Source organism: Episyrphus balteatus, chromosome 3 (genome assembly GCF_945859705.1).
Source record: "Episyrphus balteatus chromosome 3, idEpiBalt1.1, whole genome shotgun sequence".
Classification (NCBI taxonomy): Eukaryota; Metazoa; Arthropoda; class Insecta; order Diptera; family Syrphidae; genus Episyrphus; species Episyrphus balteatus.
In genome coordinates, this window is record NC_079136.1 from 76471604 (window position 1) to 76491333 (window position 19730).

The 19730-nt window shown below is 29.0% G+C and overlaps 1 protein-coding gene across 3 annotated transcripts; it reads left to right on the plus strand.

Moving 5' to 3' along the window:
• The first annotated feature begins 1856 nt into the window (after positions 1 to 1856).
• Positions 1857 to 18282, plus strand: LOC129913128 (uncharacterized). 3 transcript variants are annotated; one of them, XR_008771984.1, is made up of 9 exons: positions 1857 to 2014; positions 2374 to 2536; positions 3153 to 3371; positions 8986 to 9055; positions 10082 to 10191; positions 16473 to 16778; positions 17330 to 17557; positions 17752 to 17925; positions 18047 to 18282. XR_008771984.1 is itself a non-coding variant. In XM_055991647.1 (8 exons), the coding sequence occupies exons 2-8, from the start codon at positions 2446 to 2448 to the stop codon at positions 18061 to 18063; spliced, it is 1041 nt and encodes a 346-aa protein (XP_055847622.1). In that variant the 5' UTR covers positions 1857 to 2014; positions 2374 to 2445; the 3' UTR covers positions 18064 to 18282. The 3 variants fall into 3 exon arrangements, 2 of the variants coding, with proteins under 2 accessions (XP_055847622.1, XP_055847623.1); XM_055991647.1 differs by lacking the exon at positions 17752 to 17925; XM_055991648.1 differs by lacking the exon at positions 17752 to 17925 and having other exon boundaries at positions 16473 to 16673.
• Positions 18283 to 19730: the final 1448 nt, after the last annotated feature.

Below are 19730 nucleotides of genomic sequence, written 5' to 3' on the forward strand. Positions count from 1 at the left end.
TGATTTTTATATGTATATTTTATAAATTCATTTTTTCTTACAGTGTCACAGCCGTTACAAAAATATGTCATCCCCGTTACATTTTTGAATTGTCATTATTATTATTTCCCTTGAAATATATGCTTACTGGATACGTAATAAAATCTTCTTCCAAATTGAATAAGATATCCTTGACTTTTCGTTCAAAGTCATCGAAGCAGGCCGAATCGGTTTTCTAACGTCCCTTAATTTACATCTAATCTTAAGAGTTTGTGACGTTGAAAGACAGGTTAGCAAAATGTTATTTTAAATATATAATAACAAGTAAATATATAAGGTGTTGAAGCCATTAATCACTTCATTTAGTGAGTACTACACCAGCCAGGAACAAGAAATGAAGTAACTGTGTCACACCCGTTACAATGGAAATACCCATATATAATCCCATTTGGCCTGGTATTGTTTTCCTATTGCCCTTATATTTTCGTGAAATCTTTACTCATAATTTTCACTCAAGTCTCCCAAGTTTTCAGGAAACCGATACAATTGTTTTTGCACGTAATGTACCTAGCATCCAAACTTTAGAAATGTAGTGTGTATGTTCTGATTCTGAACTATTTCATTATATAATTTCAAACTTTCTTGTTGCCTAGAAATTTTCGACTGACACAAATGATGTCATTCATAAATTCAACTAGTGTCCTGCATTAAATTCCTGATTTTAGGGCAATCGTACTTGCCAGATTTTATTTTTTCAATGCTTAATCCTTGTATCTTTGTAGTAATTTAAAACATACTTATCCTTACCTAGAGTCTTAACAAATTGCTTCATTGAGCCAAGTTTTATATGAAGTGGAGACAGGATTGTTTTATTCCGATCAACCAAAAACTCTCTTTCAGTCCAGTCTTTTTTACCCATTGATCTTTTATTTATTTTAAAATCAACACAAATGACCCATTCATGTTCTTCATTCCTAATCTTTTCCAAGACGTTAGCTACGTATATTTTTTTGTGTCTTTTATATTTGTTTGTTTATTGTAGAAATGGCGTTATAACACAAAAATTATGTAATTTGAATTGGATCGCAGGAAATGATATTTGTTTTAATATCTTATCTAAAAAGCCAAAATTAGTTAGGATTGATATGTTTTTTTTTTAACTCTTCCTTTTCTTGCCTTATAAAAATTAAGAATCACTTTGTTTACATTAAATAATCAATGTCAAACACCACATAACTTTTTTATGAAGTCCTATGGATGTGTATTGCCAATATAGTTGAGAGAAGGTAAGGTGGAAGTTCAATAGTCCAAATATTATATTTTCAATAATTTTATTATACATTGTATTATGCTTTAAAACAAAAAAATTATCATAGAATTGTTTTTATAATTGAAAGAAAAACAAGAGAAAAAAAAGGTATTCCTATTTATAATTATAAAAAGTTTTATTAAATAAAAATAAAAAAAAAAATTATTACGAATGACTAAAATAGATTTTTTATCACATATGCGCGGATGTCCCACTATCATAAAACAGGTTGGAATTGTTTAGAACTAGATCATCATTCTTTTATGAAATGTGTAGATTGCAATGATGAATATAAATATGTAGTTACAGTACATATGTACATTAAAATCCATAAATACAATGCATACAAATTCAGAATGTATTCTCCTATAAAATTTGCTCATGTGTTGTAAATTTTAGTAATAGAAATGATCTTGAAGTTGAGCGTTTTTTTTTTCTGTATAGGTAAACATCCACCTTGTGAATTTAAAGTATAAGACAAATTAAGAAAAATATTAAAATTTATCTTTGTGTTTTTGTATTTATTCAAAAATATTCGCTGCCAAAAAAACAAAAATACAAAAAAGAAAAGGAGGGATCAAAAAATTCTAAAAGTAAAAATGTATATATTTTCATCTCTTATGTAGTTTTTGGTCGAACAAATTTCATGAAACCAAATTAAATTTGTGGGCAGTTTGAAAAAATTCATCGCTGAGGAAAGATCGCTAGTTTTTAGGAATTTAAAATGTAAGATAAAAATGAAACTATATCAACCAAAATAAAAAAAGACTGTGCACTTGACATTAAAATTAAAAAAAAAAAAGTATCAGAATTTACCTGAACAATAAAAAAATTAATGGTGAATTTTAGTGAAATAAAATAAAAGTTAAAAAAAAAACGATGCGACTAAAAAAATATTATACCTACTAAAAATTTCGTGTGTGGCTATTTATGACATTCTGAAATGTATCGTTTAAAAAGTTTCATAAGCTAATATACCTATAAAAAAAAAGTGGAACAGTTTTTTAAGTTATAAAAGCTTATATATTAAAATTTATTTTCTATCATAGAAAAATAATACAAATTTCGCTTTCTTACATTTACAGCGAACGAGTCTAGGAATCGAATAAAAAAAATATATCTTTATTTATTTACTGTGAATAAAAAAAATCGTCAATATGTTTAAAAATCATTTGGAAATGATTGGGAGAAATGAAACCCCCAGCAAAAAAGCTAAATTCTGGCAATCATACATCAGATCATTGAAAGGTTTGTAAAGCAAAGAAAATGTGTAATTCAGCTAATGTTTTTGAGATTCCAAAAATTTTCATAATCTTCAAAAAAAAAAAAAAAAAAAAAAAAACGGTTCCTTCAGAAAGATTAAGAAAAAATATTTTTGCATTCATTTTATCAATTTTGAAGAGAAGAAATACAAACTCACTAGATATTTATTTTTTTTTTCCTGAAAATAATTCAAAAGTCATATAACTTAAGCAAGGGAATCATTCTTGTTAAGAAAATATAAAATTATAATAAAAAAAATCTAAAAATAGATTTCATTTTGCTACACAATAACTTTTCGCCACATTTATTTTGGAATGCCCATGACAAATAATATAAATGTTTTCACTGGTTGAGTGCAATAATAATATTTTCTTCAAAAGTAAAAACGAAAAAAAAAATTAAAATAAACTTTTGTAAAAGTTTAATTAATGTTAAATAAAATAAAAATTAAATATTTTAATAAATAAAACCTTTTGGTATCTCAAAGTTTACCTAAATAGCTCATTTGCCCGAAATTATTTGTTTTGATGTATACATACATATAATATCTCAGTATTATTACAATTTTACTATAATATTTGTTTATATATTTAAATTAAAGGATCTGAAGATATCCGTGCCCATGATACACCAAAAGCACGTTCATTTAGGCCATACAGTGCATACGTTGACTCGCCATCGACCTACCGCAGCATTTTTGATGAGCCTGCAACTCCATCTGAAAGAATTCAATCCCTCGGATACAGATACCAACCCGTTTCTAGGGATACATACGGATACTCTCCACGCGCTATCTATGATCACCACTACAGCAGAACAAGTAAGTTTTTATTTTGTGTAAAATAAACATTTCTCTATATACGCTTTAAGTTTTTTTTTGTTTTTTTTTTTTGTTAATGCAAATTTATAGAGAAACGCTTTTAGGAAGGCGGAATGAGCGAACATAAGAACTATAAATAAATTTAAATAAATTACGTCACACATAATATACTTTTGGCCCTTCTCAGTGTATAGATTCCGATAAAGTTTTATTCAAAAAAAAATACCTACTTTTGATTTTGCAATTTTATAGTGAATCACAAAGTTTTTTTTTTTTTTTTTAATAATATTTGTATATTATTTCCGAAATTCCATCTCAATAATTTTTAAGTTATCAACATACACTTTTGAATATTATTTTTTTGTGGTAGATATTTTATACGATAATCATCAAAAATTTTTGACGTATTTATAAAATTTTTTCATCAGTTTTTCGTGTATAAACATTTTTGTGTGTTGTATATTATTTTGCTAAATCTAATTTTAAAATGTGGCTCATGGCAATAATATTGCGGGATTGCGGCAGATATACACAAATGAAGTATAAGGTTACAATTGTTAAAAATATATACATGCAAAGATGATGATTTTTAAAATGAAAATTTGCTGGATTTTGTGTGATTCTTTTTAAATTGAAATATAAGAAACTCTACTCAACACTTAAAAAAAAAATCCAAATAATATAAATACAAAGAAAGAATTTTTGATTTTGGTTGCATTCAAAATTGATTTTTTTTTTTGGAACATGAAACTGTCAAATATCTGTCTGTTTTGATTGTATACAATAATCAATAAAATTAATACAAGTTCGTTTAAAACGTCCTTGTAAAGATTACAACTATAAATTCAGATTTTCAAAACTTGAGATTTTTTCAACTCTCGAAAATATTTGAGAAAACTTGAGAGTTTACTTCAAAATAATGTTGACTCATTATTTTTCTTTGATCTTGAAAATGGTTCTTTTCAGTTGTTGTCATAACTAAAAAAATAATAAACAAATTAATATTTTTGCAAACGTTATGCATATGTATTTCTTTTTGATAAATGGAGCAACTTCTTATAATAAAGAAAATTATGTAACAATATAAATATAATTATATGAACCATTATATGAAACGAGTAGGTATATTGATAGAGTAGTGAATAGGGATAGTTGGATGGTGCGCATTTGACACAAACCAAACCTTACATATTTTAGAGTAAACAAATAAATAATAATTAATTAAATAAATAGATAATTTAATAAATTGATTAATAAACGAATACAATAATTGAATAAGAAGCAAATTTTAGGACATACATAAATGAATCAAGGAGTAAAATAAAAATTATTAAGTAATAAGTAATTATTAATTAATAATGAATTTAAAAAAAATTAAATAATTTAATAATATACTAATCAATAACAACAACAATGAATGAATACATTAATAAATAAATAACAATTAAAAAAATAAATAAAAAGCAAATAAATAAATCAATGAATAGATAAGTAAATAAATAAAATAAAATGATAAATTAATAAAGAAATAATTAAATACATAAATGGAAAATATAATTTAATAAATAAATATATGAATAAATAAATAAATTACTAAAACATAATAACAATATATGTTTTAAATTAAATAGCAAGGTATGTGATCAAAGTGTTTTCGAAATACATTGTATTCAATATTAACAATTTGATGCAGTTCTTCGGTTTATAAAGCCCATGTTAACTTAAAAATCATTTTCAAGACTTTGTTTTGGGCTACGAATGTGTATTTTTTTTAACAATTTCCCCAGGCAGGTGTAATCTTCTCTCTTTCGTGAAAAAGCTTCGAAATCATAACATAGCTTGACACACGCCACGCATTAATTTTTGAAATATTTTCAAATTCTCAATTCAAATGACATAATTCTCGAAAAAAAAAACAGAAAATTGCAAGCACTTTAATTCGAATTTATTAGATTTAGCGGTGATTACCTTCAGACGAAAAAATACAAATAAAAACAACTGATTCACGGTTATACTATTTACATTTCTTGCACTAAATCTACGAAGCAAGCAAGTTTTCACTAACTTTACTAATATAAATTGTTATTATTATTAATTAACTAAAAAAATAGCAAAATTGCTTCCAAAAATAAGAACGACAAAGAAGAACTCAGTTAGAAAATTCTATCGTTTATTGATTAATTCATATTTGACAACTACTGTAGGTAATAGGGCTGTGACACGACACTTTTCCATTTTCACTCGGCTACTGCCAGCTCAAACAAATTACACTCCTGCTCAAATTTAACGCACATCATATTTATTTTACAAAAAAGTCCTACTATTACTTTATCTCACAGTATCGTGGTTATTTTCTCAAATAAGACAGGAGTTAGCTTAAATTGAAGGTATGGAATAAAATGTTTGTGGGGAAGATTTGGAGAGGTATGCTGAAGTCTATCTGTCAACCCGCGAACCTTTTAGAGATGAGTCATAAATTTTCATGGAGTAAACTCTGCCTCACAACACCTACGGAGTTAGTGAGATCTCCTAGACCTAATTTAAGTACCCAAAGATACTTGGCTGATATTCTCGAACAGCATGCGGTTCCAATCACCCCTAGATTTGGTCCACAAATCAGTCTGATGGACGATAATGCATGCTAGAGTGGTTTGAGAATATTTTCATGATTAAAATATGCCACCTTTGAATTGACCACACAGATATCCGGATGTTAATTCAATAGAACATGTCTAGGAAATGTTGAAAAAAATGCATTTGCGGCCGAAATTAACCTCCAAGCATTCTTGATTAACAGAAAACTGCAGTGAAAGAAAAGTTACCGTAACATGGGGTTACTTTGCCCCGGCGGGAGTAACTTTGCGCCACTGACGAAAAAAGTTAGTTTCTTGATTCACGCTCAGAAATGTTAGATTCTCTATATCGAAGCTACTGTAATATACACACACACATATATACATCTGCCACGTGTTGCAACGGACCATCTGCCGGCAGTTTTTAAGGAGCAGTTGACCTGTGAATTTGAGGTAGGAAATTCGTGTTTTTTTTGTGGTGAAAAATTTGGTGTGTAAAACCAGTTGTGTGATAATTTACAAAGTAAGAACAAATATTCTAGTTATGATATTATTTTGTTATTACTCTGCGCTTGTCATTTGTTTGTTTAATTATTAAATAATAATTATTGCATTTTTTTTATGTGACTAAGCAGTTTTTTGTTTGTTTTGGGGTTACTTTGCCCCAGGAGCAATTTATTTTTATAATTAAATGTGTTTTTAATTCTATGTATGTTTTTATTGTTTTTAAAAGTGAACTATTTTTTCGTTTGTAAATTGTTATTCATGTTTATTTTAAACTTATTTTAGTTAAATTAATGAAGTTTTCTGTTTTTTTCTTTAAACTCGTATTTATTTATAATCAATTGATGAAATAAAAGAGACTGTTTTGTTTTTTTTGTAAAAAAAGAGTTGTGTGTGTACCTACAAATTTTTTTTCTGACAGATTTGAAGCTTTGATCCAGGGCTTTTAAAATACAATACTAACTTTGCTCAAGCTCTTTAAATACAGGCAGTATAGTTAAAAACTTCAGGTGGAGCAAAGTAACCCCGTCCCTTGGACTACTTTGCCCCACTTTTCAACTTAAAAAACAAAATATTTTTACTGTTATTTGAATGTTTTTTTTAGAATTAATGCATTATTTCATTCTTATCAATGAATTAAAAGAAAAAAACAAATAGATACAAAAATGTCTCTACCATTTTTAAGAGGTTTTCTAAAAATAGTGCAAAAAACGGAGCAAAGTAACCCCATGTTACGGTACAACAAAACCTTCAAAACTTAATTCGTGGAATGAATAGACGACTCCAAATTACCATATGCGCTAGAGGAGACAATGCCAAGTATTGAATAAAATTATTGGAAAGAACTGTCACGCGTTTCCATTTTTTTAAATTTTTTTTCTTAAAAAACAAAAATTATTTTAATATCAGTTTTCAGACCTTGAATTGCTAAATTTGGTTTATCTTTTTTTTGGTTAATAATACTGTTGCAATTTAGCATTTTTCTGACTTGCTAAACAATAAGCAAACACAAAAAAATACAACAAATAATTTTAAAGCCATTTCAAACAAGATGCAGGGGTATAACTAAAGAAAAAAAAAGTGTGCGTTAATTTTGAGCAGGAGTGTATAAAAATAAACAGACAATCAATTTAAATTAATGACTAAATTGTTCATCTATTTGAATGTAAATTTGTTTGAAATTTATTTCAGATTGAATATGCAGCTACAAAGCACCTGAAAACTTGTTCATTTAGTAATCATATGTTTTAATTGGAAAATTTAAAATACATAGATATCCTTTTACTAATAAAAGTTAAATTTGTCAAGATACACAGAGAAAAATCTTAAAATAATAAGATTATCTTATTGAATTGTTTTACAAGGAAATCTTATTAAAAATGAATAAAGATTTCTTATTTCTTTTAAAGAGAAAATCTTCTTTAATTTTTAAAATTGTTAACCATATTTCTATTGTAAGTTGGTTGCTCAGTGGTAAGGTGTTCGATTAATGGGCGACTAATTCTGAAAGTCGATGCTCACCAATACTGTAGCTTTTTTTTTAAAGAAAACTTAATAAAAAATAAAGAATCACCCGGAATTGCGATTGCCAACTATCATTATTGATGGTTGATAAATATTAAAATTTGGTATCTTAAAACTTATTTATGTGATCGTTGTCTATTTTAAAAACTTTTGTCAACTAAGTATTAAGATATGGAATTTAAGTTTTTATCATCTATCAATTGATAGTTGTAAATGGCAATAAGTGTGAATGTCTTATTTTTTTATAAAACATTCTTTTTGGATGAAAACCAATGATAAGTCATATTGGTTTTTCTTTTTTTTATTTGGCTGATTTTTCTCTGTGTAGTAACCTCTTACTAAAAATAAATAAATATGACGTTGGAGAAAATCAACAAAAGATTGTAATTTTTTCATTAATTTATTCCTCATAACCACTTTTCCTGGCAGAAGTTTTAGAATAAATACATAACTCCAAAAGGTATTCACACTATTAAATGAATTACTCGTTCCTATGTTTTTAAGAATTTATTGCATTTATATGTAAAATATATATGTGCATTTATACTCCAAGCAATGTTACCTATTTTTCATACCTACCTTTACAGCTAGAAGCATTTATTTTGTGACAACTATGTACCTAATCGTTCGTTCTTTTATATACATTTTTATTGCATTTTATTATTTTATATAAATTTACTTAATGTATTTGAGAATAAGTACCTCCCTATTTGTTTTATTATGCAATTGCAAGTTTGTATGGTATACCTACAACCTACCCTTAAACTTTGGGAATGAAGAAAGTTATTTTACATATATTCTGTGTTTTTTAGACAATTCATGTAACGAATGATTATGATAATGCTATTATGAACGGTAAAATATGTCTTATGAAAAAAGTATGTTACGAAACTTGTTGTTACATATTTTTATGAATTGTTCAGTTAAGTGTCTGTTTTTAAATTTTATTATTTACCGTTTTTTTACGACATCGATATTTTTTCCATATTTTTAACATTATTTTAATTATCTAGTTCCAGCAAGCTATGACGCTGAAAGAGCATGGAATGAACATTTGAAGCGCATGCAGGAAATTGAGCACAGGTAAGAGTTATTTTAAATTATATAAATACATACCCACATCTTGAATTATTCGTCTTCGTGACCTTTTTTTAACAATAGACATCAAGTCCACTTAAAAAAAAAAAAATCGATTAAGAAAAAAGTGTTATTGCAACTGAAAAATATTTGCGTTGAAATTAAAATTGTTAGGTATTGCAAATAAAAATATTTTGCATTAAAAAAATTTATTGCATTGAAAAAAAAAATTCAATGCCAAATGTGTGCATCCATTTTTTTTTAATATTCGTCGAATTTCTTACCATTTGGTCAAATAGTTAAATTGGTAAGAAATTGGACGAATATTAAAAAAAATTTTAATGCAATGCAAATATTTTTCAGTTCCAATAACTTTTTTTTTTAATGCAAATTTGTTTTGTTTTCAGTAAATATTTTTTTTAATGCAAATATTTTTCAGTTGCAATCCATATTTTTTTAATGCAATTTTTTTTTATTTGCAACAAATATTTTTTTTTAAATTTGTAATGGAAAACAAATGCATTAAAAAAATGATTTTGTACACAAAAAATCCACAAAAAAGAAGGTTTTTTTCACGTACAACTAGATATAACCCCTTAATGCAAATATTTTTCAGTTGCAATCCATATTTTTTTAATGCAATTTTTTTTTATTTGCAACAAATATTTTTTTTTTAATTTGTAATGGAAAACAAATGCATTAAAAAAATGATTTTGTACAGCCCTTGTTGTAAATGCATAAATAAATAAATAAAAGGTGGCCAAGCCTCCTTCAATGCGCGCAGATTATATTTAAAAATAAAACATATTTGAACATTTGGCCCCTTTCCTAGGATTCATTAAAAAAATTATCAACAAGCTAAATCATTTAATCGAACCATTTTTTCATATGTACAAAATTCTCTCGAAAAGGCTTCCCCATCAAACGTTTTTTTTTTTTTGTTTTTCTTATTTACATTTGCAAAACCCTATTAACATTTGTATTTCACAATACTATTTAAATATAAAAATCAATATTTTTTATTTCGTCCAGGTACCCATCTCGCTACGGTCTGTACCTTAAGGACAAGCCAACTGCACCAAATGCCCTTATTCCTCAGGAATACGAACCCGAAGACAAGCTTCTTCAGCAACTCAATAAGGGTAAGGATTATTAATTTAGCACTCAAAAAAACACGAATATGTTCTACAAACAAACCAAAAAAAAACAATTAAATAAAAAATAACAACTGCTTCTTGTTAAGTCAAAAATGAAGGAAACGTAGAAAAAAAATTAAACAAACTTTATGTTAGGATATAAGTGAATAAAAAAGATTAAACCTAAATATAGCTTTATTTCCAAAGAAAGTGAATTTTTCAAACTCATTGCCATGAAAATCGAGAATTGGTTAAACCAAACTTTTTTTTATTGTGGTTTATGAAATTCAAGATATCTATTTTTTTAACATCTAAAATACAATAATATCAATTTATAACCAACATGTTTAAACACATATGATGTAAACGTAATTTATGAATAAATACATAATTTGTTGATACAAAAAATAAATAACTGGCTGTAGTTACAAAGTTGCATACAAAACAGTCCTAATTTCATTTTGTTTAATTTATCATTGTTTATTTTATATTTTGCAAATAAAAAATGTAACTTTTATTTCATTTATACGATAATTTAATAATATGTTTATTGTAACAAAGTTAAGCTTGCATTTTTTGATCATCATTATTTTGATGTTTCGTTTTTATGCCAATTTATTTTTTTCTGTTTAAGTTTTATTAATTCTGTGGTTCTGTCTCCCCAACAAATCATTTTTTGTTTGTAAATATTCTCTTACTAATTTTGTACAAGCACAATAGAATCATTTATCATCGAAAGCTTAGAATAGTTTATAAATATTATAAGATTAATAGAACAAAAAATAAACATCATAAATTGCTAAAACACAACGGTTTATATAAATGCAAGCGATGCTTCATATCATTTAACATTTTATCTGTCAAAAATTCATTTCTAACTCCGATTAAAAAAAAAAAAAAACGAATAAATTTTATTTCTTGGTATGTAAAGGATAACATACCTTGGATATAACAAATCGAAAATGGAAAACTATTAATTGAGTTGATTAAAAAATAAGAAGTCAAAAATGTAATAACTCAGCTTAAACGAGCCGTATTTTATGGTTGAATATAAAAAAAGTAAATATGAAAATATCTAGATAAATTCATACTTACAAAAAAAAAAAAAAAATAAAAAATTATTTAAAAAAAACAATTTAAATGTTTTAATTTTTTTTCAAGAGACTCATGAAATTACGATTGAAATAAGTTTCCATCAAAACGTATTTACGGTTATTTTCTGTTTATTAAAAAAAAATGTAACCAAACTAATAAAAGCAACAAATAAAAATATAAATACACCTTTTAAACAAAACCAACTATGGTTGTTTGATTTTTTTGATTTTTGAAGATACAACCTATGTTGTGTTATATTTATAAGAGATTTTTTTATTACTTAACTTCACTTATTTGTTTGTTGTTGTTGTTAATGGTCGTTATTTTCGTTTTAACTCCTTATACATACCTACTGTTTAATTTCTTGCTGTATATATATACGATTTATGCCTTAATTCATTGATTAGTTTATTCCAAGATATAAACAATAATTAAAATTTCGAAGACTAAAATTCCACATTCATGATCTCTTTTCTCATCATTAAGAAAAAACCCATACTCCTATTTTAATCTTTCCTTAAGTCTAGAACGCAGATTTCAATAAACTTAATTTCCTGTCCATGATTTAGCAAATTAAAACTTTTAAAAGAATTTTTGCCGTTTCCAAGTTCCAACTAAATTTAGGGATAAAATCATGGAGATCTAAAATTTTATATAATAGATATGCATCTAAAATGTATTTGTTTTTGTAAGAAAAGTTTTCATTTCTTTTTCATTCCATCTAATATTCCTAAAAGAGCGGACCCGGAACACTTCTATAACTCAAAAACTGAAATTCAACACTGCTTATACACAATATTATATATAAATTTGTACATTTCTTATAAAAAAAACTACATAATATCATTATTTAAATATGTATTAACAAAATTTGTGCAAAGAAATATGACGCATCGTACCAAAATATCTTAAATTGTAAACATTTCAATCACTAAACTTACAAAAATAATATTGCAAAAAGTTTTTTTTTAAATTGGCATAAATATAGATTTATATTTATAAATAGCGTCATCAATTAATCGTCATTCCCGGAATGGTTGAGATAAAAAATAAATAAAAATTGTGACGAAAACGTCATTTCTTGAAACGCTTTAGGACTCTGAATAAATAATGTAGTTTACCGACATAATTCTGCCTGTTTTTGGTATCCTATCCAAGTATGGCTGGAATATAAACTCTTATAAAGAAATTAACCAAATAAAGTGAAAAAAATCACTTACCTATGGCAGGTATCGTATTTCTGGATGCAATAAACAGATCTTTTTATAGATTTATTGGTCTTTGAACAACAAAATTAAATCATTTTTGATTTATTTGAGGCCTAGTACAAGACCCCTAAAGTCGATTTGAAGGGAATACCTACCACCATTTCGGGGAACGTTCGTCTTTCGTCTAGTACTACTTTTGGTGTTTTTCGGTAAATTGAAGAATACACTTTTTTGTGTTCCGCCCGTTTATTAACCGATAAAAAAATGAAATTCTTATCATGAAACACGATTTGAATTTTTAATAATTCGGGCCTCTGAATTTTCCACCTCCATGATTTTGAAACTTAAACCCAACAAAGTCAACAAAAAAAAATTATTGGAAAACAAACCTACAAACTAATTTTTCTGCCCTTGGAAAATTTGTACCAAGCAGTAGAAAAATTTTCCCAAAGAAACGCAGCTAATATATTGGAGTAGTTTTTTGCAGACATATAGTATACTACACAGTAGGGCCAGCCCTGACCATGATAATCGAAGTTCCCTAAATAGTTCCTTAAATAGTTCATGGGTCATCAAAAATTCAATTCATTCTACATAATGGGGGTTTAAAACTACCTTCTCCCAAAGAAAGACCAGTACCGGATCCGATTTGTGATCTGCTTAGAAATATTAGGCATTTGGAGCAATTCAGATCCAGCGCTGGCCATATCTATTTCGTCACTGTGCATGTGGTTATAATACTCCAACAACAACAACTTGTAATAACAAAAACTATAATAGGTCTTTCCAATATAATGAAGGTTATCAGCTCCGTAACGCGGCTGTAATCCGTTGTGGATATGGGCTTCAAGAACGAGCTTCTTCATCCAGCTCTATCTTTAGCTCGATGCTTCCAGTTTTGCACGCCACCTTAGACGAGATCTTTTTCGACTACGCCGTCTATCTGTCCATGCACTGCACATCAACGAGTTATCTCAGGCGCTGCAAGTTTGCTCTCTTGGCTAGGTTAGTGTCCATGTACAACCCTTACAGTTCACTGTTGTATCTTTTTCTCCAATCACATTAATCCACATGGCTCACGGGACCAAAAATAACCCGAAGAACTTTTCTCTCGAAACAATCTGAGATGTTTTCATCCGCCTTCGTTGAAGTCCATGCCTCTGCACCAAATAGCAGGACTGGAATGATGATAGTCTTGTATAGGGAGGGTCACCTACCTTACGAGTATTTGCTCAATAGAGGGCTTTGTCGGTCAATTCGTCAATTCCCTCATTGTCCTTTAAAACCATTTTTGCTGCTTTTCCGCTTTGGTGCTGAATATCGTCGGCATACGCAACCAGCTGGACGGACTTTTAAAAGATAGTGCCTCTTGTGTTCACGTTAGAGTTCTGTATAATTCTTTCAAGGATGTTAAAGAAGTCAGATTACAGCGCGTCGACTTGTCTTAAAACTTTATCGGTGAGGACTTTGCCGACCCTGACGGAGTAGCGTGCATTCTCTATCGCTTGGCAGGGATGCCAAAACTAGGGAAAACTCTAGATATAGAGCTTGTTTCTGTAGGTAAAGTCATACGAGGCCACGAAATTGATGAATAGGTGGTGAGTATAGATTTGAATTTACTATTTTTTTTCTTAAGACCTGATGTAATTAGAATATTTGGTCGATAGGGGATTTTCAGTCCAAAAACCACTCTGGATCTATCAGATTTTTGACGAAGGGCTTCAGACGTTCACATACTACAGAGAGGATTTTATAGACGATGTAAATTAGACTGATAACTCTGAAGTTGGCGCAATTCTCCATTCTGCGGGCATGCTTTCTTCCGACCATATACGGCAGATGAGTTGGTGCATAATCCCAACCAGGTTTCTCCTGCTGCTTTAAATAGTTCCGCAGTAAGGCCGTCAGTTCCAGCAGTGAACTCAAGTTTGAATATGACTTGCTTCACTTGGGCCACTTCGGCGCCATTATAGAGATAGCAGAACTGAATTCTCAAAATTCTCAACATCGCTTGCGACTCTACTACAATGTTTTCTTGTGGCTTCAGTTCTAGGTTTTTCTTTTTACCTTTTGGTAAAACTTCCGCACTTCATTCCTGCTATTATAACATCCCTCTATTTACTCAAACGCTTCTCTTTCGTGTGGCTACTTTTTTTATCCTTTTTCAACAAGTGTAGTTTGAAGTGCTCCTCCCGAAATTCTGCCTTCGAGGATGTTTTTATCGCTGCAAAACTGCTGGACCTTCCTGAGTGTCAGCTTTTAAAAGAGCTGACATAGATTGCTTAACAGATAGATAGGGATAACGTGTTCACTAATTAGCAAGTTGTGTTCCCATCCATTCCTTACGGGTATTAAAAAAAAAACTGTTTACTAAACCTATTTTAGGTGGTATGTAGTCAGCCGTCACTTCAAGTCCAGCCAATATCAATGTCTCATACTTTTGCAAGATACACTCATAACCAAAGCTCTGTTATTTGTTAAAGTCTTTTTGGTGTTGCCAACATTTTCAACAGCTTTCACACACATATAGAACCATAAGTAAGTATGGAACGAACAATCGCCCGACTTTTAAATTAGAGTGTCCCGTCTTTTTATTATGATTTTTGTTTTGATCCTATATTATTGAAAGAAGTATCAAAAGCTACGTATTAACAAGCAGGCCCAAAAGTTATATCGAAATTTAAAAAGAAAAAGATCTTCATTCTTCTCGATAACACGCAACTTTTGGGATGCCTTACCATTTAATAGGTCCGTTTTTGTAAGTGTTTTTCGAAGAACGTTATCATTTTACGAGTAAGGTTTTGAACAATAGAAGTGTTTTTTTTTTTTCTTTAATTTGATTTCAACCAAAAGGAACAAGCGGCCAACAGTTTTTATTTTATGTGGTTTTATTTTTTTTACAATTAACAAAAAAGGAGCGCTCAATATACATAGTTACTTATCATAATTTTGTATGGTTCCCCTGAAAATGTTGAGGAAAGGAGTACAAAATCTGTAGAACGGAAACGAAGAAACTGAAGGAATGAAGTTATTGAATTTGAAGTCAATACAAATACTGTCCATAAGATTTCACCAGATCAGTTTTTGGCCATATATTAAAAGAAGGTGAAGTTGGTTAAAATCTTGAGGCAAGAATTTTCTTGTTCAGGCTATGAACACTACCAAGCAATTGAAGAGCTGATAGTTTTATATAGAATAATTCTAGATAGAATAACTCTTCTGTTGACGTTGATCTCCTTGTTTTGATTACCGTACCAACCACAATTCACAAATTTCAAACAACAAAATCTACTTAATCTGGATCTTTGTTTGGATAGTCTTATCTTTATGTATGTATGTTAAGACGCGGAACTTCAATCTATTGAAATATACATTTTGTCGATGATCAAAATGCTGTGACAGCGCGTGTGGATGTTAGAAAGCTGTGCTTAAGAGCTTGAAATTTGTTCCTTCGTTTTTTTTGTTTTCAAGTGCATTGTATATGTATTACGTATACGCTTTGTGAGTTTCATATTATATCAGATCTCAATTAAATTTTTCAGACCAACAATTTTTTCCTAAAAATTTTGATTTTGATGGCAAATCATTTAAAAGTCGATAAATAATAAATGAAAATAAAATCATAAGTAAAATTATTGGTAAAATCGAATTGAATTTTTAAAAAATAGGCCTGGCACGAACTCACATGTAAGTTACGAATTCACCTCATTTTACGGGAAGAGAAAACTTAGGCCTGATGATATCATTCTCGACGCTGCTGCTATTAATAGAACTTAAGATATATCATATATGCATCCATATTAACTCTCTTTATTTGCAGTTTAGTTCTAGGTATGTACATAAATATTTGGCCGGTTCTTACTAAATCTGAGAGTTTTCTTAATGTTTCCAATACAAATTCAAGTTCAAAACAATAACAATGATATAGAAAAATAAAACAATAATTTTAAATTATGTATGTACAATTGTAACCATTTTTTTCAGCTCGTCGCTCTGCCTCACCTGTACCATTGTACCGTGCAGGAAGTGCACCACGTTCATTAAGTGTCCCACCACTAGAACCTTATGTTCCTCCAGCATACGACAGGGCTGCAAGTGTCGCACCAAGGTCCTACCGGGCGAGTTCAATAGAACCTTTGCCACTCCGTGCTCGCTCTGTGGATCCCTACATACCTGATTTGTTCAGTAAGTTTGACAGACTAAGTCCATTTGAACGTGCCGGTTCACCTACACCCGTAAAACCTGGTCGCTGGGGACCACGTCCAACTGAAATTGCCTATGACTCTGACGGTAAACGATTTAAAAAAAAAAAAAAATAGACTGCTTTTCTTTTTTGGATATATATGTGACTAAATTTGCTATTAAATAGTTTAAAATGTGTTAAGGCCCAATTTATTCACACTCCATTACATTTATAGTATACATTTAAAAGAGAAAATTTTTAAATTTGTATGCGATTTGACAGTTTTCTGATATTTAATGGCAACTTTAAATATAATGGCGAGTGAATTTATTGGGTCTAAGGCCTAATTTATTCACACTCCATTAAATTTAAAGTCGCCATTTAGAAAGGGAAATTTCAAAATTTGTATGCGATTTGAAAGATTTTTCTTTTTTAATGGAGACTTTAAATATAATGGATTGTGAATTTATTGGGGCTAAGTGGTTATTTTAGTTTGTGTAAACCTATTTTGCTTTCAAATAGTGCTTAGAATGCCAAAAAAAAACCTTCATAGCGGTTTATTTCAAATACGAAATACGTTTGCGTTTGTAGCGAGTCATCATAATAACGTAAAATTGGATATTTTTCAATAATAATAATTTTTTTTCTATCTATTTAGGACTCCCAGTCTTCCACCCAAGGAACCGTTTTAGGGATCTTTTTGAACCAAATGTAAATGCTCCCATTTCATCATTCGCTCGGGACCCCTTCTGGTGGGATATTGATGATTTGGCTCCTTACCGCGGCTACCCCAGGTCATACACACCACCATTGGTCAGAGACTCGTTTTTATCTCCAGTAAAAAATCGCTACTTATGGGCCAAGCACCCAGCTAGGCCTCTTCTCGGTAAGATAATTTCATCCCCCACCGTTTACGCCCAAATATATAACAAAAAATCTTTCCTAAGTTAAATTCGAAAAAGTTTTTCTAAAATTTTATCCGAAAATTTATTTTTTGATTAATATTTCGTTCCCGAAAATATTGTTTTTTGTCTTTTTTTTCATATATCATATAATATCAAAACAAAAATCTATCTACAGGAGAGGAATAGATTCGTGGATATTCCAACTACTTAACTTTTTTTAACGATATAACACATATGAACTCTTAAAAATAACGAATTTATAAAGCACTTCATTTTATTAAACTTTTTACTAAAATCGAAGAAAAAGAAGCTAGTAGATAATGATTACTAAACAAAGTATACAAGATTTGTAAGTATTTTTGTTTTTCAAACTTGTATATATTTGTAGAGTAGAGGAGTAATTTTATTTTTATTTAATTTTTCTACATAAATTCTTTTAATAATGTATTATTTGTTTAAAAAAATTTCAGCTCGCTATCACTACTGAGCCCAAAATCAATTTACTTTGTGCCCTACAAGAAAAACAACGAATAAAATTTATATCTAGCCATCATCCTCAACGAAAAAAAATCGACCACGAAAGATTTCCTGCCCAAGTATTTACAGAATGATCAGAATAACGAATATTTAAAAAAAAAGTTTAAACATTGTTACTGTTGTTAATTTTTTATATTTTCCAATAAATGTTACATGGTATTTAATTAAATGACGTAATACGTAATTCCAGAAAAAAAGATAAAAGTTTCATTTATTCAAAAAATGTTTTATTTTATATAATTTAACGTGTCCTGCCGACTTAATTTCATGGGAAACTCGTTCAAAGAAACAATGTTTTAATTGACAAATTAAGGTATCAATCAACTCGGTTAGCAATGATAAATGTGTCCTCGTTTGAGGAGATCAATTTTTGGACATTGTCTTAGGCAATTTAATTTAAATGTCACGAAGGTGTTTTTTTTTTTGTTTTGTGCTATAAGAAGTAGGTCAATTAATAGCAAAACACTTTTTGATGTCTTTATTTTTTTGATGGCATGATGTTCTTTAAATGTAAAACGTTAGTAGGTTTGTGTATAGATTGGCACTTTTTTCACCTAAAGAAAACTATTGGACAATTTTGAATTTTTGTTTTCGTGCAAAAGTTGGCACGAACCAATATAATTATTTAGAACAAGGACATTTTATATTAATTTATTTTCTATTTTCACGTTATGATGATTAAAGTAAGAAATCGCAAGAAAGTCAACATTCATTTTATTATTGATTTGGCTAAGCAAAAAGTGTTCTATTTATGATAGAAAACATGAACATCGTTGGTAGCATTTCATATTCAAGTAATTTTGGTATAGAAAATCAGATACAAGTTTTTTATATTGTTTAGTTGCATTTAAAAGTAGGTTCCAACAAATAATGAAACATTCTTACTTTTTTCTTATTTATACATACTTCAAAAATCAGTGTCATAAGAGGATATAGGAGCGTATATAATGGTTATAAATCGACTCCATGTTCTTGCACTTTACTAAAGCTTTGCAAGCCTGCAAGCACTTTCTCATTAGAAATCATAAACCCTTTAGAATACTGTGTTTTTGATTAAAAACCTTTGAAGCATAATTTTTGGCTTATTACTGGTAAGACTTTCCCGAATCGATTGCGCTGTTTTTCTTTTTTGGTGTTCACCTTAGCTTTTTAAGGTAGACATATTTGAAGTGGTTGATGGGTCAGTTCCAGTTCTAAAATCTACTTCATTGAAACATTTTTTATTTGTGGTGTAAATGCTCAATCCAACGCGTTTCACAAAATCTTAAGAGCAGTGTTTGTTTTGCTTTTGGAAAAGATGCGTTTATTTATTTGGTCTTTTAAAAGTCTGAGCAAAGAACCAACCTCTTCGATGGATAAAATGCAGTTTCGTATTTGTAAAATACTACAGGCGTGTGTTGGTAAACGTAAATCGTTTGTAGATAAATTCTGTCCTTGGCAGTAAAGCCGTTTTCAACTCTTTGTACGCGCGCCCTAGTATATTTTAATATTAGAATAACGTACAAAAAGTTTCGTGAATAAAATATTGATTGTAGATTGTACCAACATAACGTGAGCATACTGAAAATTGTTCAATACCCTGAAATCCGTACTTTTTCGTTAGCATTAGCAGAGAAA

Coding starts and splice junctions, on each gene's coding strand:
- LOC129913128 (XM_055991647.1), top strand. CDS start 2,446: ATGTTTAAAAATCATTTGGAAATGATTGGGAGAAATGAAACCCCCAGC. Junction 2,537..3,152: donor ATACATCAGATCATTGAAAG/GTTTGTAAAGCA, acceptor TTTAAATTAAAG/GATCTGAAGATATCCGTGCC. Junction 10,192..16,472: donor TCTTCAGCAACTCAATAAGG/GTAAGGATTATT, acceptor CATTTTTTTCAG/CTCGTCGCTCTGCCTCACCT.